At 35.8% G+C, this 27,455-nt stretch overlaps 1 protein-coding gene across 3 annotated transcripts in view; it reads right to left on the reverse strand.

The window, feature by feature from the left end:
* Positions 1–27,455, reverse strand: part of LOC131439313 (mucin-5AC) — a 309,210-nt gene that overhangs the window by 179,286 nt on the left and 102,469 nt on the right. Inside the window, exon 4 of one of the 3 annotated variants that reach the window (XM_058610192.1) lies at positions 14,332–14,364. The exons of the other annotated variants lie outside the window; for them this stretch is intronic. Within the exon in view, the coding sequence (XP_058466175.1) occupies positions 14,332–14,364 (33 nt within the window). The remainder of the gene's footprint in view (positions 1–14,331; positions 14,365–27,455) is intronic. 3 annotated transcript variants of the gene reach the window in all.

The following is a 27,455-nucleotide window of genomic DNA, read 5'->3' on the forward strand; positions in this document are numbered from 1 at the left end:
TAAAACGGTCATACATGTCTCCCCCTTGGAAACCGAAAACGGTTTTTCAAATCTTATGGAGCCAGAGGAATCTGACTCCGACGGAAATAGTGAAGATACCTCGTTTGTCACTCCTCAAGGGTCTGTTAAGAGGAGATTAACAAACCACAAAATACCTAAAAAGACACCTAAAATTACATCTTCAAAAAAAGATCCCCGTGTTAAAGCTAAAAAGCCAAATTTAAAACCAAAAACTGTGCCTCCTGGTTTGTCAAATTCACAAACCAATCCAGAAACTAGCTCAAGGAAAGACAATAATCCAGTGGGCTCCGTTTCACATTCACCAACAGGATTACTTAAGTTTTCGGAAATTGTAGAATGGATTTTCGCAGCATTCAATATTTCTGAACCTCTAAAGACTATCATAACGGCATTCCTTCCAATAGCTAGAACTTTTTTGAAACAGTTATCAGCTCAATGGCCAGTTCTTTCAGGTTTTGTATCATTTGATGGATAATTTATCATCCGCCGCAAATGATTCAATCACTGTCCTGCAGTGGAATTGTCGAAGCATCATGCCAAAACTTGATTCATTTAAAGTTTTGTTGCATAGTCAAAAATGTGATGTATTTACTTTGTGCGAAACATGGCTTACATCAAACATAGCCTTAAGTTTTAATGACTTTAACATTATACGTCTCGATAGAGACTCTCCGTATGGTGGAGTGCTTTTAGGAATTAAGAAATGTTATTCCTTTTATAGATTAAATATTCCTTCGACTTCTAGTATAGAAGTTGTTGCTTGTCAAATAAACATTAAAGGAAAGGACATTTGCATTGCTTCAGTATATATTCCTCCAAGAGCTCAAGTTGGACAACGACAGCTTAATGAAATTGTCGAAGCCCTTCCTGCTCCACGTTTGATTTTAGGAGATTTCAATTCGCACGGAATGATGTGGGGTTCCGTTTACAATGATAGCAGATCATCCTTAATATATAATATTTGCGACAATTTTAGCATGACGGTACTAAATATGGGTAGCATGACACGGATCCCAAGACCTCCTGCACGTCCAAGTGCATTAGATTTATCTCTGCTCGACTTCAATTCGACTAGATAGCACCTGGAAAATATTTCCTGATTTACACGGTAGTGATCATTTACCAATCATCATCTCAATTAGCAGTAACAAAGGCATTGCTAATTCAGTTAATATTCCATATGATTTGACAAAAAATATTGACTGGATTAAATACCAAAGTAATATTTCAAGTGCCTTAACTTCAATGGAAGAGCTCCCCCCACTTGAAGAATATGACTTCCTCGTTTGTTCGATTCTGGAGGCCGCAGAACAAGCCCAAACCAAACGATTTCTTGGTCCATCGTCTAACAGAAGGCCTCCAAACCCTTGGTGGGACAAAGAGTGCTCAGATGCTAAGCACGCGAAACAAAATGCCTTCAAGACGTTTTTAAAACGAGGAGGAGGAACTCCTCAGAATTTTGAAAAATTCTTGACTTTAGAAACCAAGTACAAGAGCATACTTCGGGCCAAGAAATGTAGCTATTGGAGACATTTTGTCGAAGGTTTGTCAAGAGAAACCTCAATGAGCACTCTCAATGAGCACTCGAGGAAAGTTTGTCCAGATTCTGTTCCTACGCATAGCATTATTAGGGAATCTTTTCCAAATAATGGTTCCATTGATAGCCCCTTTTCAATGATGGAATTTTCCATAGCACTCATGTCTTGTAACAATAACGCTCCTGGGTTGGACAGAATTAAATTCAACTTGGTGAAGAATCTGCCCGACCTCGCAAAAAGACGTTTGTTGGAATTGTTCAACAAGCTTCTTGAGCAAAATATTGTTCCACCTGACTGGAGGCAAGTGAAAGTTATCGCCATTCAAAAGCCGGGGAAACCAGCTTCCAATCACAACTCATATAGACCCATCGCGATGTTGTCCTGCATCAGAAAATTGTTCGAAAAAATTATTCTACGACGTCTCGACACTTGGGTCGAGACGAACGGTTTGTTGTCAGATACTCAGTTTGGCTTCCGTAGAAATAAAGGGACGAATGATTGCCTTGCATTACTTTCGTCTGACATCCAAATTGCCTTCGCTCAAAAGCAACAAATGGCATCTGTATTTTTAGACATTAAAGGAGCATTTGATTCAGTTTCCATTGATGTTCTTTCAGACAAGCTTCACCAACATGGACTCCCAGCGGTTATAAATAATTATTTGCACAACCTTTTGTCAGAGAAACGCATGCATTTTTCACATGGCGATTTGGTAACATTCAGATTTAGCTACATGGGTCTACCGCAAGGCTCTTGCCTCAGTCCGCTCCTCTATAATTTTTACGTAAATGACATTGACAGCTGTCTAGTATCCCCATGTACACTAAGACAATTGGCAGATGATGGCGTAGTTTCAGTTACTGGACCCAAAGCTATTGATCTGCATAAACCATTGCAAGATACCTTAGATAACTTGTCCGATTGGGCTGTTCATCTTGGTATCGAATTCTCTGCGGAGAAAACAGAGTTAGTCGTCTTTTCAAGAAAGCATGATCCCGCGCAGCTTCAGCTCCATATGATGGGAAGAATGATCCAACAGGTTTTGACTTTCAAATACCTCGGGGTGTGGTTTGATTCCAAATGCACGTGGGGAGGACACATTAGGTTTCTGATAACAAAATGCCAACAAAGAGTAAATTTTCTTCGAACAATAACCGGATCTTGGTGGGGTGCTCATCCGGAAGATCTAATAAAATTGTATCAGACAACGATACTTTCAGTGATGGAATATGGATGCGTTTGCTTTCGTTCCGCTGCAAACTCTCATATTATCAAATTAGAGCGAATTCAATATCGTTGTTTGCGAATTGCTTTAGGCTGCATGCATTCGACACATACAATGAGTCTTGAAGTTCTGGCGGGAGTTCTTCCATTGAAGGATCGTTTTTGGGAGCTTTCGTCGCGACTGCTAATAAGATGCGAGGTACTGAATCCCCTAGTTATTAATAACTTCGAAAGGCTAGTTGAGCTTCAATCTCAAACAAGATTCATGACTGTATATTTTAACCATATGTCACAGGAAATCAACCCTTCAAGATATATTCCTATCCGTGTCAGCCTCCTAAATGTCCCTGACTCAACTTTATTTTTCGACACATCCATGCAGCGCGAAGTGCGTGGAATTCCGGAACACCTACGCTCGTTGGAAATCCCAAAAATATTTACAAGTAAGTTCAGGCATATCGACTCTGAGAAAATGTTTTACACGGACGGATCGCGAATTGAAGAAGCGACAGGGTTTGGTATGTTCAACAATAATGTTTCGGTCTCCTTTAGGCTTCAAGAACCTGCATCTGTTTATATAGCAGAGTTAGCAGCAGTTCATTATAGTTTGAGTATAATCGTCACATTATCTCCAAACCATTATTTTCTTTTCACAGATAGTCTGAGTGCAATTGAAGCCATTCGCTCAAAGGCTGCTGGCAAAAATGAACCTTTTTTCTTGGGCAAAATAAAACAGTGCCTGAACGTCATATTGAATAATAATTATCAAATCACAATAGTTTGGGTTCCGGCTCATTGCTCCATTCCAGGCAATGAAAGAGCCGATATTTTAGCCAAACGTGGTGCTATTGAGGGTGAAATTTATGAGAGACCAATTGCTTTCAATGAATTCTATAGCGCGTCTCGCCAAAGAACACTTGCCAGCTGGCAAGCTTCTTGGGATAAAGATGATCTGGGTCGGTGGATGCACTCAATTATTCCTAAAATATCGACAAAGGCATGGTTCAGGGGACTGGATGTGAGTAGAGATTTCATTCGTGTGATGTCCAGACTCATGTCCAATCACTACACGTTAGATGCACATCTCCTTCGAATTGGACTTTCCGAGACTAATCATTGTGCTTGTGGCGAAGGTTACCGCGATATTGACCATGTTGTTTGGACATGCGTGGAGTATCGTGATGTCAGATCTCAACTAATAAATTCCTTGCGTACCCAAGGTAGACTATCCAATGTCCCAGTTCGCGACATTCTTGCTTGTCGTGACGTTCCTTACATGAAACTTCTTTATTATTTCATTAAGTCCATTGGAGTTCCAATTTAAATTTTATTTTATGTTAGATTGTTTTCTCTTCCATGAGCTCAACCAATAGCCAGCTATCTTATATTAAATAAAAGTGATGAACTGATACAAACAAACCTGAAATAGTTATAAGATCATGTACAAAATAAATGTATTTCATTTAATGTAATTTATAATAGCAACTCGCTTGATAAAAACAGTGTTTAGATTAACTAATGAATACCAACATACTAATAGGATATTCGAAATGTATTAGGTTTAAAGTACTATGTATTGTAGATGCCACGGCGAAGAAAAACTTATGTATATTGCCTATGAAATAAACGTATTTATGAAAAAAAAAAAAAAAAAATCTCGCCGAGCAACTTGTTCCGATCCGTTGACGTGGAACCACATAAAAACCGATGCTGACAGACGGTTTGACCCTCAGTGCAGTGCCAATTTCACACATTATGTAATTAAAAAAGATATATTATCAGTGCGATCTTGGAAAGTGAAGAGCTGCTTACAAAAATACGATCGATCAAGTGTCGTAGCAGAAGATAAAAGTTGCGACTATCACAAAATTAGTAACATTTCGGAATAAATAAAATGGAAAATCTAAACTAAATTGCAGTTTGAAATACTTCAAATTATCGCTTATAATTCCAAACCTGCCTTATTCATGTCGTTTTCGCTTGAGAAAACTGAAACTGACCCAGGGTAGTTTCAACAAACAAACACTTTTCACGAAACTGTGTTGATTTCGCACTTGGCAACGGGGGTTTGAGCAAACCTGATATAACAACCAGGTTCGAAACTGACTCGATTTTCAGTTCAACAACGTTAAAACTAGGTTCGAAACTAGCTTCAAACAAACGGTTTGACAGCAGTTAGGGTGGAAACTGGGTTAGGTTTGGCATCAAGCGAAAACGACATCAGTTTCACAATAACAAAACAACTCAATCGCACTACACAATTTGACAGCGCGTTAGCAAAATAAAACGCCAACTGCGACGAAGGTCTAACTACGAACATTCATCATCAGCTGTGCAATGTTTATCCAATGCTAAACTGTCACCCGAGTCAAACCTCTCTCGCAGTCTGTCATTCGACGCCAGGTTAGCGATTCGCCTACTTGCGGATTCAGTTCACGCCCTGCAAGCGTCAATAAACTCATTGAAATTTATTCATCATTGTGAAGCGGTCTTTGATTACCCCGCCTCAACGCTTCTTTCGCGCTCGTTAGCCCGCGCTCGGGTGACAGAAGTTCGGGCCAGCGCCACGTGAATCATTTTCAAATTTCGATTCAGTTTGATCGGGTGCGAACGGATGTTGACGATTGACCACCGTTCGGGGTCTGCGTCAGCGCATAACAATCAGCACGGGGAAGCCAAGTTTTCCAATAACAGAAACAACAACAAAAACTCGGCAAGCCTTGAAATTTCGAAAGCGAAACCGATCGAGTTAACAGTTTTTTCTGTGTTTGAAGTTCATCTCCTTCCTCGCCCTGTTTCCGACTCGTTTTGGAGCCTTTCGCGAGCGACCTGTTACATGGATTACTCGGGGAATCCATTCAAAGCTGGACAGAGAGATCATTACATAACATCTCACTCTTCACTGAGGTGCGCATATTTTGCCTCGGTTAGGTTTTCCATAGAAAACAAGATTGCTCAGAAGAGCTGTCATAGTTTTGAACAGGTATCTAATTTATCAAAGGATTTACCGGACAGAAACTTGAGCCTAGAGTACTTGGTAATTGCAAACGGTTGCTTCGTTTGTAACATCTTGAATAGACGATAATAATCATGGCGGGTTGCTTTGTTTTGATTGATAACTCTATTCAGTTGACGTGATTGAGATTTATTCGGCTTTGGTATCGGCCTTTCGCTTTTTTCATTGTCCTGGCCGTGCCAACATGCACACACTTCGACTAATTGGCATTTCAGATTAAGCGAAACGTTTTTCGCAAATTGGATTACTTAATTGCTTAAAGATTGCGATTCCAGTTTTGCACAAGTTCAACTGGTAGACAGTTTTTGGAGACAGAGTTGGGCCTGCGACGTGATTGTTTTTCAAAAAATAAGAATCAAACGAGAAAAACAGATTTGAAAAAAAGCTACCGAAGAGACGATACTTGAACCCGTAGTTAGTTCTTTTTCATCGTTTCCGAATGATTTTTATCGTTTCTATATTTTCTAGATATAAGACATTCGAGCAGTTTTTAAAAGCAGCACAATGCTCGAACAGCCGCTTGAAAATTATTTCAAAAAACTTATCTAGGAACTGGGATTAAACAATAAAAATCATCTCGAGAAACGGTTAAAAAATTTATCGAAACACGATAAACGATGGAAACGATGAAGTTTATGATTTTTTTAGTTTTTATATTCTCATTATTTTTGTCGTTTATATCGTTTCTATAGTTTATTATAGTTTTCGAGCAGTGTTTTCGCCGTTCCTTGAGTAGATTTTTTTATATGTATTATTTATTTTTTCAATCTTTTTCATAGATTCTATCGTTTGTATCATTTGTTTTGTTTTCACCATTTTAATCGTTTTTATGGTTAATATCGTTTCTATCATTTGAAACGTTTTTCTCGTTCTTGTCGTTTTATCGTAATATCGTTATATCGTATTTATCGTTTATCTCGATTTCCTCGTATTCCTCGTATTTTTCGTTTTATCTCGATTTTTCTCGTTTTATCGTTTTAATTTTCTTATCGTTTTTATCGTTTTTATAGTTTGTATAAAGTTTAAGATTTTTATAGTTTATAGTTTTTCTCGTTCTATCGTATTTTTAACGTTTGCATCGTTTTTATAGTTTTTATAGTTTTTATAGTTTTTATAGTTTTTATAGTTTTTATAGTTTTTATAGTTTTTATAGTTTTTATAGTTTTTATAGTTTTTATAGTTTTTATAGTTTTTATAGTTTTTATAGTTTTTATAGTTTTTATAGTTTTTATAGTTTTTATAGTTTTTATAGTTTTTATAGTTTTTATAGTTTTTATAGTTTTTATAGTTTTTATAGTTTTTATAGTTTTTATAGTTTTTATAATTTTTATAGTTTTTATAGTTTTTATAGTTTTTATAGTTTTTTATAGTTTTTATAGTTTTTATAGTTTTTATAGTTTTTATAGTTTTTATAGTTTTTATAGTTTTTATAGTTTTAATAGTTTTTATAGTTTTTATCGTTTTCATCGTTTTTATGGTTATTATCGTTTCATCGTTTTGTCGTTTTATCTTTTTATCGTTTTATCGCTTTTTCGTTTTTTCGTTTTTTCGTTTTTTCGTTATTTCGTTATTTCGTTATTTCGTTATTTCGTTATTTCGTTATTTCGTTATTTCGTTATTTCGTTATTTCGTTATTTCGTTATTTCGTTATTTCGTTATTTCGTTATTTCGTTATTTCGTTATTTCGTTATTTCGTTATTTCGTTATTTCGTTATTTCGTTATTTCGTTATTTCGTTATTTCGTTATTTCGTTATTTCGTTATTTCGTTATTTCGTTATTTCGTTATTTCGTTATTTCGTTATTTCGTTATTTCGTTATTTCGTTATTTCGTTATTTCGTTATTTCGTTATTTCGTTATTTCGTTATTTCGTTATTTCGTTATTTCGTTATTTCGTTATTTCGTTATTTCGTTATTTCGTTATTTCGTTATTTCGTTATTTCGTTATTTCGTTATTTCGTTATTTCGTTATTTCGTTATTTCGTTATTTCGTTATTTCGTTATTTCGTTATTTCGTTATTTCGTTATTTCGTTATTTCGTTATTTCGTTATTTCGTTATTTCGTTATTTCGTTATTTCGTTATTTCGTTATTTCGTTATTTCGTTATTTCGTTATTTCGTTATTTCGTTATTTCGTTATTTCGTTATTTCGTTATTTCGTTATTTCGTTATTTCGTTATTTCGTTATTTCGTTATTTCGTTATTTCGTTATTTCGTTATTTCGTTATTTCGTTATTTCGTTATTTCGTTATTTCGTTATTTCGTTATTTCGTTATTTCGTTATTTCGTTATTTCGTTATTTCGTTATTTCGTTATTTCGTTATTTCGTTATTTCGTTATTTCGTTATTTCGTTATTTCGTTATTTCGTTATTTCGTTATTTCGTTATTTCGTTATTTCGTTATTTCGTTATTTCGTTATTTCGTTATTTCGTTATTTCGTTATTTCGTTATTTCGTTATTTCGTTATTTCGTTATTTCGTTATTTCGTTATTTCGTTTTATCATTTTATTGTTTTATCGTTCTATCGTTTTATCGTTTTATCGTTTATCGTTTTATCATCTTCTCGTTTTATTGTTTTATCGTTTTATTGTTGCATCGTTTTATCGTTTTTCTATCAGCGCCATTCCTTGAGCAGATGTTTTTTTAATTTTTCGTGGTTACTCGAGTAGTTTTCTTACCGTTTTTCAGCAGTTTTTCAAGTAGTGTACTGTTTTGAAAACTGATTGAAAACTGACAATTTTGTTCAAAAATTTAGAATGCTCGAAAACGATAAAAAATTGCAGTGTATTAATCCTTTTCAAGTAGTTTTTTTTATCGTTCTCGAGCAAGTTTGTTTCATCGTTTCCGAATTATTTTCATAGTTTCTAGATTTTCTAGATTTTTGATTTTCAAACGGTTTCAAAACAGTACACTGTTCGAAAGCTGCTTGAATAAATAGAACAAGAAAACAATAAAAAATATTCATAGAACTGGGAATAAACGATAAAAATCTGTTCGAGGAACAGTTAAAAAAATTTCGAAACACGATAAATGATGTAAACGATGAAAACGATAAAGTTAAAGAATTTTGATTTATTTTTATATTTTCATTGTTTAATCGTTTTTATCGTTTATCATTTTTTGAGCAATTTTTTTCATCGTTCTTTGATTTTTCGATGAAAAAAACTGCTCAAAAAATGATCTGCGCGGGGGGGTGCCACAACAATACAAGGTACTACCCCGTGTTTCACTCAGTGGGCATCGTCATAGCTCAACTGAGTGCCAAAAACAAGCATAGAAAAAATTCAATGATCATTGGGAAAGCGACCACGAAACCAGACGAAACATTTTTGGAGATACGCTAGAAGCCTCAACTCATCGTGCAGAATAATGCAGTAGTTTCGATGACACTTAAAACTCAAACGAAACAGCGATTAATTCTTAAACTATGGTCAACAAACCGAAGGATACTAACTAAGATGTTTGACTATGAGAACCAGACGAGAAGATGGAGCTACCATGGAGGGAATGACACGGCACCCAGAGTCCAAGACTAGCAACCGTTCGATCACCCCACCCCACAGAGAAGGTACAGACAAAAGCGACTACAAGGCGGCACTGGGACTGGAATGGAAGCACACGCTACGGCATTGTAAGGTTAGGGAAGCTAACTTCATTAAATATTTAAATGGAACAAAGTAATATGTAACAAATGAATATGTAAACAGAAAAAAAGGAAACCGAAAATTATTAATCTTTTGTAACGGCAATCTTAGGGCTAAAAGTTTTACATTCCGATAACATAACCTGTTAGGTTACTACCCGCGCGATCAACTTGATGTTATCATCAAGCTCAGTAAGTAAGGGGGCATGCAACAGCCCTAATTTTATCATAGATCAGGCCGAAATCTATATCTTAGCTAGTACAGATAGTAGATCAGTAAAGTTAGTGCAATGCTCACGGCTGGCTATTTTAACATATTGCATCAGCCAGAAAAAACTGTACCACCAAGCGAGTTAATTGATTATGTACACAAGCGACGCGATCACATTGAATTCACGTATACCAATAGATGGTAGTTATAGGTGGTAGTTAGTCAACCAGATATATGTAAAGCTGGAATATATATATATATATATATATATATATATATATATATATATATATATATATATATATATATATATATATATATATATATATATATATATATATATATATATATATATATATATATATATATATATATATATATAGCTTTTGGTTAGGTACTTATTTTTTGAGTATAAAAAGGACGGTTTTTGATTTTAGCAAGGCTTTTTCTTAATTCTACTGTTAAGAGGAATGCTCCTTGGGCGACCGGGTAACACCGTAATCAAACTTGGACACCATTACTCGTGCCAAAAGCAGTAATTAAGGAAAAAGGCAAAATCTAGTACAGAAGATAGGTCAGGCACAAAATTATGTGCTGTAGGGTAGTTAGTGCATTGAAGTGTAAAAAGCGGTTAGAAGAATAAAAGAAAAAAAATAATAATAAAGTGCGGTCTATAGATTCATTGAAAGAAATACCCCTCTCGCCGCTCAGTGTAAGATGTTTCACAGTGTACTGTTTTGAAACCGTTTGAAAATGAATAATCTAGAAAATCTAGAAACTTTTCAACGTTTTTCCCGGTTCCTCGAGCAGTTTTCTTATCATTTTCTAGTAGTTTTTTATCGTTTTCGAGCAGCTTTTCGAGTAGTGTACTGTTTTGAGAACTGAACGAAAACTATGAAAACACTTCTTAAAAATCTAGAATTGTTCATCGTTTCCAAGAAGTTTTTCATCGTTTTCGAGCAGTTTTGAACGTTTTTGAGTAGTTTTGAATCGTTTTCGAGTAGTTCTTTATCGTTTTTGAGCAGTTCTAAGTTTATTATATAAAAGTAAAATGAGTTTCATTTTATGTTTAGTTTTTTTTTATATTTATCAAGTCATCAGAATGTTAAGACAGAAAATTAAAGCGGCCATAAGAAAAACTGAACACCAGGTAAATGTTGAGAGAATAGGTAAAGGCTCGCTACATTCCTTTGTGAAACTTCACCGATTTCTAGCGTATAAAACAATTGCAGAGATGACACTTTTATTTGATGATACTGAAAATCCTTTCAGGTTATGGCTCGAACAAAACGACAACTCGCTTAAAGGTCCTGCGTCTAATGTTTTAAACTATCAACTGATACTGTTTCCAAAGCTAATGTTTCAGCGAAAGAAAACACATTTGCTGAAGAACATTTAAAAACTTTTTCATGCATTAAAAACACTTTTTCATTCATCAAAATAAAATTATATAACAAAATTCATCATTTTTGCCTTTATCTGTAGAAAGCTATTGTTTTTATTTGAGGGTCATGTGTCGGCTTTTCAGTCTTGTATAAATTTAGAACTTCCGAAACATCAAAAGAAAAGAAAATAAAGGAGTTCTTAATTTATACAAGACTGAAAAGCCGATACATAACCTTCAAATAATCGTAACAGTCGTTACCAATATAGATGCTATTGTTTTTAAAATAATTTCATTTTGAACTCAATCTTAAAATCCAAACTTGTTAATTTGATTGATGGAAATTAAAAAGCGAAAAAGTTACAGAAGAAATAATTTATTTTTCAGCTTGAAAAATCTAGGGGAAATTGTCGTTCAAGCAATAGAAAATGACACATAAAAGAATGTGATACATAAAAACTTCTAAATAAGACATACGTTTTATCACAAATGGCTGTAAATATGTCCTGAAATGTGTTACATTCAATTCAATAAAAGATCTTAGTGATCAAATTCCATCCATTCTCAAGAAGTGTAAGTTATGAAACGACGTTTTACAGCAGGATGTGATTATGGTTTAAAGTGGGACCAAATGTCAGATTTCCCTAGAAATTTATACGGCAAAAGTCCCAATTCGAAAAATCGAGCAAATATATTATCAGACGCAGCATTGCTCGTGTTTCCAATATATTCAAGTTTAATAAACTAACTCGAAAACTGATGATCTGAAAAGAGATTTGCAGCTACGGACTCAAAACTATACTTTTTCACACAATGGACTCGAAATTGTTCAAGTATGAGTACCTAGATACTACCTTGTCTGAAAGCTCACAAAGGTCCAGTATCGGTTTGGCCGGGTTTGACTAGCTGCCACTAAAAAGAACTCCGGTGTTACAGCGTACAATAAAACTAAAGGGTGATTTTTTGGAAACGCTGTATTTGAAAAATCACGCGTGAATCGTGTCACTTGTGTCACTGTCTTACTTGTTCCGTTTGGTTTAATCATTAATCGACTTACAACGTCTAACATTTGGTGAATAGCCGCTGGAAAAGTTGGATGAAGATCCACTTTTTTATCGAACAATAGTGTTCTACGACGAAGCTCAACAAGCAAAATTACCGCATCTGGTGTGAAGACCAGCTAAAAGCATTGCAAGAGCTACCAATGCATCCAAAAAAAGATACTGTTTGGTGTGGATTATTGGCCGATGGCATCTACGGACCGTACTTCTTCAAAGGCGACGATAAGCGAAACGTTACTGTGAATGGCGAGCGCTACCTTGTGATGATTGATGATTTTTTCCGGCCCAGAATGGAAGAATTGGACACATCTGACATGTGTTTTGAACAAAAAGGTACCACATCCCACACGGCACGCGAAACAATGACTTAAATTCATGGGCAAATGTATTGTATCAAAATTCTGAATTCAGTTATTTCAACTTTTAATATGATATATCATTGATGTGTCATAATCTTTTTATTTTCGACTTTTTTTTCAACTTCGTGAGTTTGAAAACACGCCTGTTCCAGATGTTGGTCACGAATTACAGTACAGAGTGTCAACTTGTTTTGCACAGAAATTGATGATGATGATTGATGATGATTGATGGTGTTTAGAATACTGCTAAGGCTTACACAAATAGAAAAATATGCTATTCAATTCATAAATAAAACGTATTCGGAATATTTCATGGGGAATACGGTACATTCATATATTACTTTTAGTTTTATTTAAAATATCTTTGAGTTAACAATAGTCTAACTTCCAATATAAAAATCACAGCTCAAATTGGACGGCGTAACTCTTGTTCACTGTGAACAAATTTGCAGAAGAATATGACTCGGTGTGCGATTGTTTGTAGAAGAAAACTAAAAGTGCATTTGTCTATGTCAAGTACCATAAATACGGGAAGTATTTATGTGAATCAAATAGCAATGATAATATACAATATATTATAAGATAGGACAATAAAAATTTTTTTGGTAAGATTCATCAAACCTGATTCAAGCAAATCAGATGGTTATAATATACGAATACGAAATAAAAATTTCGATGCATCCGGCAAAACAGGGATTACGTTTTTCGCAACGTGTAACGTTTTGTAACTCATTTCAAAGAAACTTCAAATCGCGATATTCAAGAGCATCGAAAACCACGCCAACGGAAAGTCAACGCCTGCTCAGTTGCTTCGATTCTAGTGGTTCGCGCGTGCGGTTGATCATGATATACCTAGTCTTTGCCATGTTCTTAATATAAATCAACATGGAGACTGTTATGGGTTTAATTTAATGGAAGATAAGCCTTTGAAAGCTAACTCAAGAAACGGTTTGAAATAACTTTATTTAATTTAACATTTAATATTTCTCTTATAGCCAAGAACGGCGTTCCGTCGGTAGCGGTTTCCTTTCGTTCCACATCCGTAGCTGGTTGCCGGGACCAAGATCGCATTCCATCAGTATAGGACAGCTGCAACCGTTTAGGGCCAAGCATGTCACTTGATTTTCAGCTCGGTTGCACGGTTTGCATTCCGATCCCTACGCACGGAGTCGTCGAAGTCGAAGTCGAGTCGAGTCGAGTAAGTACACACTCCGAGATAGGCACGTACTCGTCGCCATTGAAGTTACGCAAGTGACAGCAACCTCCCCTGGCACTGGCACGGCGGCTGTGCGGCCTGGTATGAGATAGACTTATAGGTTCGGTTGTGGCCGCTTCTGACCACAAAAGATGCAACCATCAAACAGCATTACGCAGCGCTGCTGTCTGGTATCCGATGGTGCAACCACGTGTGAGCATAATAACAGTAATATGCCAAGCCGAGCCGGAGACCTATCTAAGGCCCTTCCCTTCGAGTGCCCCCCCGATGTTGATTCTTATTCGGTTGACATGAAGAGTTTCGAGCTGCCATTGCGAACGAACGTAAGAATCGCACGGATGAGGTAATGTGAGAATGATTGCAATTTTTTTTTTCTCTACGATTCAAACCTGTCACGACGACGACGACTCGGGATGCAACGGATGCCCATAATTAGCATGTCATTATGGGTATCACACGTGAATGGTTTGATTAGCTTCGGTACCTGGCGGAACGTGAGGATCAGAAAAGGCTCGTGTCATGCCGATTCGATTGGAACTCACGAGTTGATGATGATAAATATTATGTGATTTGGATTTATTTCAAGAGTTTTAATAAGCGTACGCAAACTACCGTTGGTTACGAAAAGATAGTTTTCAATTTTACATAACATGCTTACCAAGACTATTTGACGAATTTGTATGAATCGTACCTGAAAAGAAACGAAACACAAAAAGACATTAGTATTCTATTATTGAATTTCAATTGGATGCGACTACCGGTTCCCGAGTTACAGGATAATAAGTGATAGTGAAGGACAAAATGTACACTAAATTTTCTCAGAAATGGCTTAACTAAAACAGAACATTTCATCCGAATCCGACTTCCGGTTTCGGAACTAAAGCGCGATGAGTGGAAAATATTCAATTACTTCCTCACAAAAGATGGTAAATACAGGTACAAATCCTATGAAACTGACACCGAAAGTAGTTAAGAAAAACTTCAAAAGTCGAGCTCAATTCGATTGCTCCGCTATTTTCACAAATCTTGATTTATATTACACATTTCACATTGCCTCAAAAACTACTGTGAAAATTTATCCGGATCCGAGTCCCGGTTCCGCAGTTACAAAGTGTCAAAGCTGTCAAACAACGATATTAAATAACGATACAAAACCGGTACGTGCTGGTACGGAAGAAAAAAACACCATGCGCGTTTACGAAATCTTTGCTATTTTATGATAAATGCGACAGAAAGAATAAATGAATGGCGATGAATCAAAAATGTTTTGAAAAAGAAACATAGGGGTAAATCGGTAAAACGCACTCCCTCGGGAAATGTTTCTATATCTCAACTATAGAGAATAACACGTGAGAGTTACATGCATCACCTATCATCATTATTTCTCAAAATTACGAACCAATACTCGCTGAATGCATTGAGAACTACATGAAATATCTTATTTTTCAAAACCCTTAAAAATTGTCCATTGAAAAATATGCGGGGCATAACGCTCTATTGTGAAAAACACGAAAAATTGAAGTTACATTTTTAACTACGCGAAGTCACAGTGATCTGAACATGAAGGCAGGATGATCTTAAACAAAAACATTGATAACCTAACAGATCGGCTGAAAAGTTCGTATCGTTTCTATGAGAGGACGCCAGTAGAATTAAATCCATACCATTTTCAGTTAGTACCAACCTTCAAAAGATACGTGTATAAATTTGACAGCTGTCTGATTATTAGTTTGTGAGATATTGCATTTTGAGTGAAGCTACTTTTGTTATTGTGAAAAAAATGGAAAAAAAGGAATTTCGTGTGTTGATGAAACACTACTTTTTGATGAAAAAAGTGCCGCCGATACCAAAAAATTGCTTGATGAGTGTTATCCAGACTCTGCACCGGGCGAAGCAACAATTCGTAAGTGGTTTGCAAAATTTCGTACTGGTCATATGAGCACCGAAGACGATGAACGCAGTGGACGTCCAAAAGAGGCTGTTACCGATGAAAACGTGAAAAAAATCCACAAAATGATTTTCAATGACCGTAAAGTGAAGTTGATCGAGATAGCTGACATCCTAAAGATATCAAAGGAACGTGTTGGACATATTATTCACGAATATTTGGATATGAGAAAGCTTTGTGCAAAATGGGTGCCGCGTGAACTCACAATCGATCAAAAACGACAACGAATTGATGATTCTGAGCAGTGTTTGGAGCTGTTATATCGAAATAAAACCGATTTTTTTCGTCGATATATAACAATGGACGAAACATGGCTCCATCACTTCACTCCGGAGTCCAATCGACAGTCAGCTGAGTGGATTGCACGCGATGAACCGAACCCAAAGCGTGGAAAGACTCAACAATCGGCCGGTAAGGTTATGGCGTCTGTATTTTGGGATTTACATGGTATAATTTTCATCGACTACCTTAAAAAGAGAAAACCAACAACAGTGACTATTATATAGCGTTATTAGAGCGTTTGAAGGACGAAATTTCAAAACAACGGCCTCATTAGAAGAAGAAAAAAGTTTTGTTTCATCAAGACAATGCACCGTGTCACAAGTCGATGAAAACCATGCTGAAATTGAACGAATTGGGCTTCGAATTGCTCCCTCATCCACCGTATTCTCCAGATTTGGCCCCCAGTGACTTTTTCCTGTTCTCAAACCTCAAGAGAATGCTCGCTGGTAAAAAATTTAGAAGCAATGAAGAGGTAATCGCTGAAACTGAGGCCTATTTTGAGGCAAAGGACAAATCGTACTACAAAAATGGTATCGAAAAGTTGGAAGATCGCTCTAATCGCTGTATCGCCTCTGATGGCAATTATGTTGAATAATAAAAACGAATTTTGGCAAAAAAATGTGTGTTTCTATTAAACGATACGAACTTTTAAGCCGAACTGTTATACATAATTTTTGTAAGTGAATTCTTAAGCATTTTACTCCTAAAAACATGGTACGATAACTTTGATCATTTTGCCATATATTTGTAAATGCATCTTCTGTATTAGATGTTCACTGGTTGCTTAATTAGTATCGTATTCCTCTCTCTAGAAAATTACTATGGAACGAACATAAAAAACTACAGATAACAGAGACATGATTGGTTTTCGGTTATTTTTCCAGATGTTATTAAACCATCATTACCGAAATTTTATCGTAATCTATTGTCGTGACGGATTTTCTGTTTCATTAAAATTTCAGTGAATAAAATTAGTAACTTCCAATAAAAGCAAGAGCTGCAGTTTACCCCATCTTCCCCTATACTAAAGATTGACTCATGCACGACAAATATTTACACCGAACAATTGAATAACGCGGAACAAATGAGAGTAAAAATATAGCAACATGCAGCATTTTTATGTCAATTATTTCATTTCGGATTTGTATATTTCAGTGAAAGAAACTATCAAAATGCTGTACGGGATTCATTTCTGGCATTCGGAAGGGCCAATTTGTGAATTTCTCTACGATTTTAAACACTGTTCGGAGTTTGGTGCGAATTTCGCACTGCGAAAAGTGCACAAAGCTAATCGAATTATTCTAGATTTGCACTAAATTGATGATTTCTATCTTTGCAAAAAAAAAAACAATCTTTATAGTTCATTAGATAACATTTGAAGTCATCAGAAGGGCTGATTTTGCATAATGTTCCCCATCGTTGTCCACTTTTCGTTGTATTTTACTCCAAAGCAAACGACCAGCAGCAGGATGACGCAATCGATCTTCTTTGAAGAAAAACAGGCTCTGCGAACGCCCTGCAATTGATTCAATACTGAACTCAATTCTTGATACTGGAACTAGAATTGAGCGGCCCTGAACCAACCGGAATGATGCACTTTTTTACTACCTGCGCAGACTAAAATGAACGAAATATATCAAGCGGTAAACTTTGATGCCCACCCAGGCAACACATGGGCTGGAAAGTCCCGCTCTTAACACATAGATGGCGCTAGTTTTGTTGCAGTCACCTTTCTTCAATTAATACTGACAGCCAGGCCCGTACCCAGGATTTCGTTTCGGGAGGAGCCCAAATATAAAAAAAATAATGTTATTGACGATTGCTTATGTTCGTAATTCTTGGTGTGCCTTTTACGGGTGTTTTGCCTTTCTCATATAGAAAGGTTATGCAATCACTGTGAAAACCGACTTTTGAACCGAGACCCGAAGGGCCGAGTGTCATATACCATTCGACTCAGTTCGTCGAGTAGGCAAAATGTCTGTCTGTGTATGTGCGTATGTGTGTATGTAACGTTTTTTTGCACTAACTTTTCTCAGAGATGGCTGAACCGATTTTTACAAACTTAGATTCAAATGAAAGGTCTTGAGGTCCCATACAAAATTCCTGAATATTATTTGGATCCGTCTTCCGGTTCGGGAGTTATGGGGTAAAATTTCCAAAAAAGGAAAATATATGTTCTAACTTTTCTCATAGATGGCGCGACCGATTTTCACAAACTTAGGTTCAAATGAAAGGTCCTGTGGTCCCATGCTTAAGTCCTGAATTTCATGCGGTTCCGGAAATATAGGGTAAAGTGGGTTAAAAATTGTATACCATCACTGAAAATGGGGAAAAACCTTAAAAAAATTCTAATTCGACCTCAAATCTTTTCGAATTGATAGCTTTTATCAGTAGACGGTCAAACAATACGATTTCGGTTATTCTTTTAAGAATCGAAGAAAATTATTTTGAAGAATACCACAGTATTATATATGATAGTATGATTGATATGAGAAAGACATCATTACACCACTAGGTGGATTAAAACAGGTTTTTTAAATGACACTTTGATCATTTCCTTTGGAACTGTTATTGTATAACAATTCTTTACGTTTACTGCCTTGTTATTTCTGTAACACATGTCTGACACCTTCTAAATAATTATATATCTGTTTTCGATTTCGGGAGGGGCCAGGGCCCCTTGGGCCCCCCCTCTAGTTACGTGACTGCTGACAGCTGTTAAAATTTCATGATATTCCATTCAATAGTTTGTGAGTTATTGTGCTAAAAGTGACGCTACTTTTGTTATTTTCAGAACATTGCATCAAAACCAATTTCGTGTTTTAATTTTACACTGGTTCTTGGTGGGGAGAAATACCGTTCCAGCGAAGCAATGGCTTGAAAAGTGTTATGGAGACTCCGCTCCATCAGAAATAACAATAAAACGTTGGTTTGCTGACTTCAAACGTGATTGTAAAGACACCGATGATGCAGAACGCAGTGGACGACCACAAAACATAAAAAATCCACAAAATCGTTTTGAAGGGTTGAAAAGTGAAGTTGCGTGAGTTAGCTGACATCGTAAAGATATAAAAAAACGTGTTGGTTTGCATGACTATGACAAAGTTCTGTTCAAAGTGCGAACCGCGTTTGCTCACTGTTGACTAAAAATGTGTTTGGCCATGTTTAAACGTAACAAATCTAAATTTTTGCGTCGATATGTGACAATGGATGAAACATGGATCCATCACTTCACTCTTGAATCAAAACTACCTTCATCTGAGAGGACAGCAACTGGTAAACCTCGTCCATAGCGCCCGAAAGCACAACAATCAGCTGGAAAGGTTATGACCTCGGTAATTTGCAATGTATGTGCTGTAATATTTAACGACTGTCTTTTTTTTTATTCCAAGGGTATTTTCTAATCTTAATTAACGACTAACTTAAAACTAGAATAGTACCATTAGATTATGTCGCTCGAATTTTCAAAGATCCAGCTTTCAGCTGGCGATCGGCAGTGGTCGGTGAATTTATCGACTGTCTTGAGAAAGGAAATGCCCTTAACAGTTAATATTATATAACGTTATTGAAGTGTCTTAAGGCTGAAATTGCAAAAAAAAATGACCGCATATGGTAAAGAAAAAAATTTTGTTTCATCAAGACAACGCACCGTGTCACAAGTCAATAAAACAATGGCAAAACTACATGAATTGAACTTCGAATTGGTCCCACATCCACCGTATTCGCCAGATTTGGCTCCCAGTTTTTCAAGCAGTGTACTGTTTTGAAAATTGATAGAAAACTGTGTAAATACTGCTCTAAAACCATAAAAAATTGCAGTTTTTTCATCGTTTTCACGCAGTTATTTATCGTTTTAGAGTAGTTTTCATCGTTTTTGAGTCGAGTCGAGGAATTTTTCATCGTTTTCGAAGCATTTTCATCGCTTTCGTGCAGTTATTTTATCGTTTTTGAATAATTTTTATCACTTCTAGGTTTTCTAGATTCAAGAAATTCGAGCAGTTTTTAAGGCAGTATACTGCTCGAAAACGATAAAAATGATCACACCGACGAAAATGATACAAACGATAGTTGAAAAATTTATTGCCGTTTTTGAATTTTCATTGCTTTGTTCGTTTTCATCGTTTTTATCGGTTTTATCGTTTTATCGCCTTTATAGTTTTTAACATTTATATCGTTTCTATCGTTTGTCATTTTTCTAGCAGCGCTGTCCCTTAAGCAGATTTTTGTCGCTTTTCCCGGTTCCTCGAGCAATGTACTATTTTTAAAACCGATTGAAAACTATGAGCTGCTCATTAACGACAAAAAATTGCTGTTTGTTTATCGTTTTCAAGCAATCTTTATCGTTTTCGAGCAGTTATTTATCGTGTTCGAACAATTTTGTATTGCCTTCGAAGGATTTTTATCGTTTTTAGATTTTCTAGATTCTAGATATAGTACAAGCAGTACATTGCTCGGGGAACTGGGAATAGACAATAAAAATCTGCTCGAGGAACATTTGAAAAATTTATCGAAACACGAGAAACGATGGGAACAATATAAACCATGAAAACGATAAAAATGATCAAACCGATGAAAATGACACAAACGATGAAAACGACAAAGCTTAAGAATCTTCAAAAGTTTTTATATTTCCAAAGAAATAATCGTTTATATCGTTTCTATCGTTTATCATATTTCGAACCGTTTTTTAGTCGTTCCTTGGGCAGATTTTTACTGCTTCTCCCAGCTCTTTAAGCAGTTTTTTTTGTTTTCAAGTAGTTCAAGTTTAGAGTAGTGTACTGCTATGAAAACTGCTCGAATATCTAGAATCTAGAAAAAATAGAAACGATAAAACTACTCGAAAGCAATAAAAAACTGCTCTAGCACGATAAAAAACTGCTTTTTATCGTTTCAACGATAAAAATAATTACACCGATGGAAATAATACATACGATGAAAACGAGAGAGTATAAGAATTTTTTCAAAAGTTTTTATTTTCATTGCTCTAATCATTTTTATCGTTTTATTTCTTTTACCATTTTATCGTTTTTATTAAGGTTTTATTGTCTAAGTAAAAGTTATAGGTAATCGATATATGTTAACTTTGAAATTAAATCTGATTTTTCGTGAAATCAAAAATAAAATTTATTTTTCAATATTTACAGTTATTTTACCATACGTTTTTTTTTTAATTTTATTTCACAGAAAACGTCAAGTTACAAGGAAACTAATGAATGTTTTAGAAAGTTGGAAAGATGATAAATAAAAGTTTCCAGAGGACTTTTGCACAATTTTCGAAAAACGATATTTTTCTAGCAATAAATATCTCTGAGCAATGAAATATTATTCTCCAAGCTACGTTCAATGAAGAAGTTCATAGAAAACTACTGCCTAAATGCAACCATTTTCCAGAACTAAATCGAGAAAATGGATATTTCATACGAATACGCCCTTTTTTAAATTAGTCTGAGTTCTCCATCGCCAATTTTTTTTTTTTTGTGATCATCGAGATTGCTGTGAAATTATCTTGATTCCTTTTAGAAGCCCAAGCGTATACAGTTCTCGCATTTGTTATGGGATGTTCATGTTCTCTTGCCTAGCTAGTCTCTTATTGCCATTCGTTTCAATGTTCCACCGATTGCATCACATTGTTTTGAGGAATATGACGTTGGTGCTGTAGAATGGAAAAATATTTATCAACAAACAAAAATGATTCAAGGTACACGAAAATATCATTGCTTCATTCCAGTTGCAGACACAGACAAAGAAATATGCTATCATATTATATATAAGTCTGCAAAAAATAAAGCTGAATGGTTAATTAAAGTTAAAATCTATTATTATTAAGATATTCAAAACATGAAAACTGTAATGAGTATTGGTACCGATGGGGAATAATGAAGTTGGTTTGCAAAATGACAATTTTCTTATTATTTTTCGCAAATTATATCTTTTATATTGTACTTTGCAACTTGAATTGGTTTTGCTTATAGAAAACCGCACCTAATTTAAAAAAAATGTGTCTTTTTATAAACCAGCGAGTTTTGTTTCGCTTTTGTTTTCAAAATATCTCGAAAACAACTACTCGAATCGTCTTGATGTCAAAGAATAATTTATTCAAAAGATGAAGATTACTAAAATAACAATTTGTAGATCCCAGACTAATTTAGAAAAGAAGGCGTATTCTCATGAAATATTCATTTTCTCGATTTAGTTCCTTATGTATCTAGAAAATTACTGCATTTAAGAAGTAGCTTCCTATGAGCTTTTTCATTGAACGTAGCTTGGAGAATAATATTTCATTACTCAAATACATTTATTCCTATAAAAACATCGTTCTTTGAAAATTGTGCAAAAGTTTTTTGTCTGGGAACTTTTATTTATCATCTTTCCAACTTTCTAAAATATTCATTAATTTCCTTGTAACTTGACGTTTTCTGTGAAATAAAATTAAAAAAAATCGTGTGGTAAAATAACTATGAATATTGAAAAATAAATTTTATTTTTGATTTCACAAAAAATTTGATTTTGTTTTCAGTGTTTATTTTATTTTAAAGTTCTATCGATTACCTACAACTTTTACTTATACAATAAATCTTTAATAAAAACGATGAAAACGATAAAATCGTAAAAAAATAAAACGATAAACATCGTTATTCAAAAGTTTTTCCTCGGGAAACTTTTTTATTTATCATCTCTCCAACTTTCTAAAATATTCATTCGTTTCTTTGTAACTTGACGTTTTTTTGTGATATGAAATTTTAAAAAATCGTGCGATAAAATAACAGATTTTTGAAGAATAAATTTTATTTTTGATTTCACAAAAAATTGGAAGGATTTTTGCAGTGTATATTTTTTTAAAGTTCAATTGACTACCTGACACTTCTACTCAGACATATTTCTTGTAGAAGCTGTAGATTTCTAGTTATAATTGTTTGAAAATAACGTGGCCAGAAACACATGCGCCCTTTTCAAAAATTAGTCTTGAATGAAAAAAATCTCTAGACCTGTGAAAAATACTTCATTTGCAATACCATGTACACATGTACTAAATAGCCTTCAATGCGCTCAGCGATTCACGTTTGATGTCTTCAATAGACTAAAAACGGTCCACTCTCCGGAGCGGTCGTATGAGATTGCTGGATAGCCAGAAGTCATACAGAGCTAAATCAAGCAAACACGATGGTTGCGGAACGTTAACGCGACGCTGTTTTTCGAAAAAATTGTGTGATTTTGGAACCAATCGTACTTTCACTTTTCTTAGGCCCAAATGATCTTTCAAAAAGGTGTCTACTGATCCTTCCGATATTCCAACGATCCCAGTAAGGTCTCTGACTGTTAATGGTCGATTTTCGAGCACTAATTCTTTGATTTTATTGACATGTTCATCATCAGTTGATGTTGATGGCCATTCTGGACGTGGTTCGTCGTCAACACTTTCTCGACCCCGTTTGAACAACTTGCACCAGTCAAAAACACTTGCTCGTGACATACAATTATCACCGAAAGCCTTTTGCAACATTTTGATCGTTTAGGCACACAAAATTTAATGAAACTTCTTTGTTGAATAGTTTCATTTATTGTAAAAATCGCCGATTGCACTTTTAAAACTTCAGAAAGACAGACGTAAACTCTAACACTAATGAATATTTTGACGTGACACTTGGCACAGATGTCACTGACAGTCATAGCAACCTAGAAAAACAAATATTTCGACGAATAAGGTTTCCGCGGGAATTATAATTTAAAAGTCTTACTACTTTTTGCCCACAGTAGTATGAAACTTCGATTCGCTTGGAACCAAGAGGCAGTAGCCGATTATGATAATTCCCCGATTCTGACATCCGAAAATAAACTGAAAAGTTTACAGTACTGACCTTGTCCGGTCGCGATCATTCCGGATCATCCCAGAGTTCAACTCATGCTCATCATTATTAGCAGGATCAGCACTTTGGCGGCGTCACTGACCGTAAAAAAAATCATTTGATCAAATCAGTGCTGCGAAATGGCCTTAATTGTATGAAGTTTGTTGCGATTCGTGTATATTTTTTTGTTGAAATGATGGAAAAAAATTCCATTACCGGTGGAAGTCACGTAGATGTGCAACGGATGATGATGGCGTGAGGCATCCCATTAATTCGCATGACGGACGTGATTTTCAATTAGAATCTCACGTCGCTTCTGTTCTAGCGGAACCACAGATCAAAACCACGGGAATTTGCGATCCCTTTTGTGTGAATGATGTGATAAATTTTTCCACCCTCAGGTTAATGGTAATGAGACAGAAATGAGCGGTTCAGATTCATTGGGGATCTGACTCATAGTTTTAACCTTGCCACGTCTCGCTGCGATCTTGCGGAACTTGCGATCATAAAGTGGCTAAATCGAATCCCGTTAGAAGAACTCCAGTCGCACCCAGTCCTTCGAAATGATTATTCCCGGTTTGGTTTCGTTTCCTGTGCCATTCTGGTGGAGATGCAATCATTTGTCGATTAGTTAAAGCTCGTAACTGCCGGGAAGACCCTGACTGGCTGGTATCTTTCTACCGGATGCCGTAATCGACGAGTAAATGGGTTCACAGTTATAAGTAGGAACCGTCGACCATTGCTGAAGAGTTTGGTCCGTTAAATTTCGAGTTGATCGCGCATGGCCCCTGATCAGTCAGCCGGAAGACGGTGAAGTTTCAAGTTTTGACGTTAGCAGTTTTTTTTTTCAGACAGGCTATACAATTATCCCACTGACAAATTTATGCAAAGAATCTTTTTTTTTTTAAGTGACTAGCACCGAAAAGTGCTTCAGATCAAAAACACTCGTTGGCACCTGCGTTCAAACAATCCGATGATCATTCCACGATCGGCTTACGGGTCGCGAGTTGGGCCAGTGCTGGTTCGGTTCGCCTCTCGAGCTCAAGACAATTGGCTTGTTGTCATAGCGTGATTTTTTTTCTTCTCTATGCTTTTTTTAAACTTTATTACTTCTATTTGTTTTCCCTCCCGTTAAGTGCCGTGCCTGAGAGCGAGAGAGAGAGAGACAAACACATATACTCACATTATAAATATTAGATTCCCGGCACTTTGCCGCTCCGGTGTGCTAGGCGTTTCAAGGTCACCGCGCGATTTACCGGCAAGCGTGGGATTGCAATTGTTTTTCCTTCTATCTACCGACGGCCACACTCAGACGCACAGGTTCTGTCTGTCTTTGTTGGACTAGGTCAGCATTGGCCGTCGCCGGACCGGGGGGGATGACCATTATTAGCCAAATTTAGTCGCACAGATCGGCCCCCGGTGGGTCCAATTTAGCTTGATTGTGGCTTGTTCGAAATTTAGCTCGGATATTAACCATTGATTTATGGCGGAATTAATAAATCTTCGGGCCTAGAGCTAGGGCCTACCTGCCTGCCACACGGAACACGGTGCCGGTACAAATGTCTATTAAACTGTGATGTTTCGTCGCGTGGAAGTTGTTCGATGAAGTAGTCGAGAAGTCCGTCACCGAGTTTTACTGCTGCCTTCTGTTGTTGTTTTGGATTGATCTACGACCATGAGTCGTGAACAACGAATTAAATAGTGATCTATGTCTATTGAAGGTATTGTTTCAGGTGGGATGGAACTTGACATTCTCGTACGACTGCCGTGCACCGTTGGATATCCGACCAAAGGTTTCCCCATGTGTTTGTCTCTCGATCGTCGATCGTACGAATGTTAGGAACTGTTTCCCGTCGAATGCATTCGATGGCAGTAGTCTGAGAGGGAAGTTTAGTGATTTAGTGCTACTAGGAAAATAACCTTCGTTTTGTGGTAGCATGTGACATGAATCTGTCATCTGGTTTTAGCACTTGGTTGGTTCAGAGCTACGGATCACATGTATGAAAGGGTGTTCAACCTTTCCCAAGCCTCTAGGGTCGGCAGTCACAAAATATTTTCCTAACAACAATAAATATTACTTAAATAAGAAAAGTATTCTTTTATGAAAAACTAATTACCTCCAAATGGCCTAAAGTGGATTTCATTACTATTTGAGTTATCTGTCATCAAATTCAGCATCAATTTTTTCTTTGAGTTATCTGTCATCAAATTCAGCATCAAAAGTACTGACATAATTCGTGCCAACAAACAAATACACTGGTTTCATCGCAATAATGCTTTAAAAATTGAAAATAAAGTAATTTACCACTCTCAATTCTTCTTCAAAATAATTGATTTTTCTTCGAAGCAAATGTCGAATCACAACAAACTTCGTACAATTGAGGTTATTTCGCAGCACTGATTTGATCTAATGTACTGATCCTGCTAATAATGATGAGCATGAGTTGAACTCTGGGATGAACCGGAATGATCGCGACCGGACAAGGTCAGTGCTGTAAATTTTTCAGTTCATTTCCGGATGTCAGAATTTGGGAATTATCATGCATGCCTTTGAATCGGCTACTGCCTCTTGGTTCCAAGCGAATCAATTTCAAAGCCTACTTTTTGAATCTTTGTAAATTTAGAGCCGAATGGCCAAAATCGAAATGAAATGAAACTGGTATGAACTGATTGACGTTCTAAGGGCATATTCAGGAGTGTTCTAGTTCTAGATGCATAATTTATGTCAGTTTGAAAATCTAAATCTAGAAATTATAACAAAATAAACTGGCAGCCCCAGCAGCGTGTTATCTGTGTTTCAAATATAGAAAAAAAAAAGAACGGCAATGTATACCAGTTTTAAATTTGACAGTAGAACTGTTCGAATAAATAAAACTAGAACGACTTGCTGGGGATACGTTTGTTTCAGTTCCAGTTATATTATAGACCACCCATATGAATCTTGCCGCTGCTGAATTTGCTCTAATACTTTGCTTTACAACTTTACAAATTGGACTGACTTGAGAACGATTTATTTGTTGAAGACCCTAAAATATCATTGTTTCCAATAGCAATCGATTTAATTCGGTAATTCTAACGCGGTGTGTTGCTAAACAAGCGATCTTAAGGGGGAGGTCGGGTCTAAACTATGAAAAAAATCATAATTTTTACAATTTTTTTCCAGAATTTGTATGTTCCCTGCCAACCTTCCATATGTTGCCAGTTTGACATTTTTAAAAGAAATTTTTTTCTCTCACAAAAACCTTTTCTTATGCCCGCACTGATACTTTCTGCTAATATCGGGCAACTAGATAGAGGGTATTCGGTGTAATTTTCTGTTTAGTTTCGTTTTCGACAAAAAGACACTGGATAAAAATTAAGTTTGGACAAGAAATAGTTTTTGTCGGAAAAGCTTTTTTTTTTGTTTGAAAGTTCCCATCTTGCAATGTATAAACGGTTGATAATGAACATAACCACCTATCTTGGGACAAAATTTAATCAAAATTAAAAATGGTTTCTGTTTTGTAAATCGATTCTATATTTTCAAAATCGATTTTTTTTAGCGTAGAAGAAGCGAAGGTATTTTCAATATTTCTATTCAAAAATTCTATTCAAAAACATTTTTAAAAAAATGTTTAAAAACTATTGGCTCTGTTCAAAAGACAATCTAGATCAATTTTGGAAAACTAAAGTGCAAAATGGCTTTTTGTTACAAAGTCTTCGTGTATA

Source organism: Malaya genurostris, chromosome 3 (assembly GCF_030247185.1).
Source record: "Malaya genurostris strain Urasoe2022 chromosome 3, Malgen_1.1, whole genome shotgun sequence".
In the NCBI taxonomy this organism is placed as follows: Eukaryota; Metazoa; Arthropoda; class Insecta; order Diptera; family Culicidae; genus Malaya; species Malaya genurostris.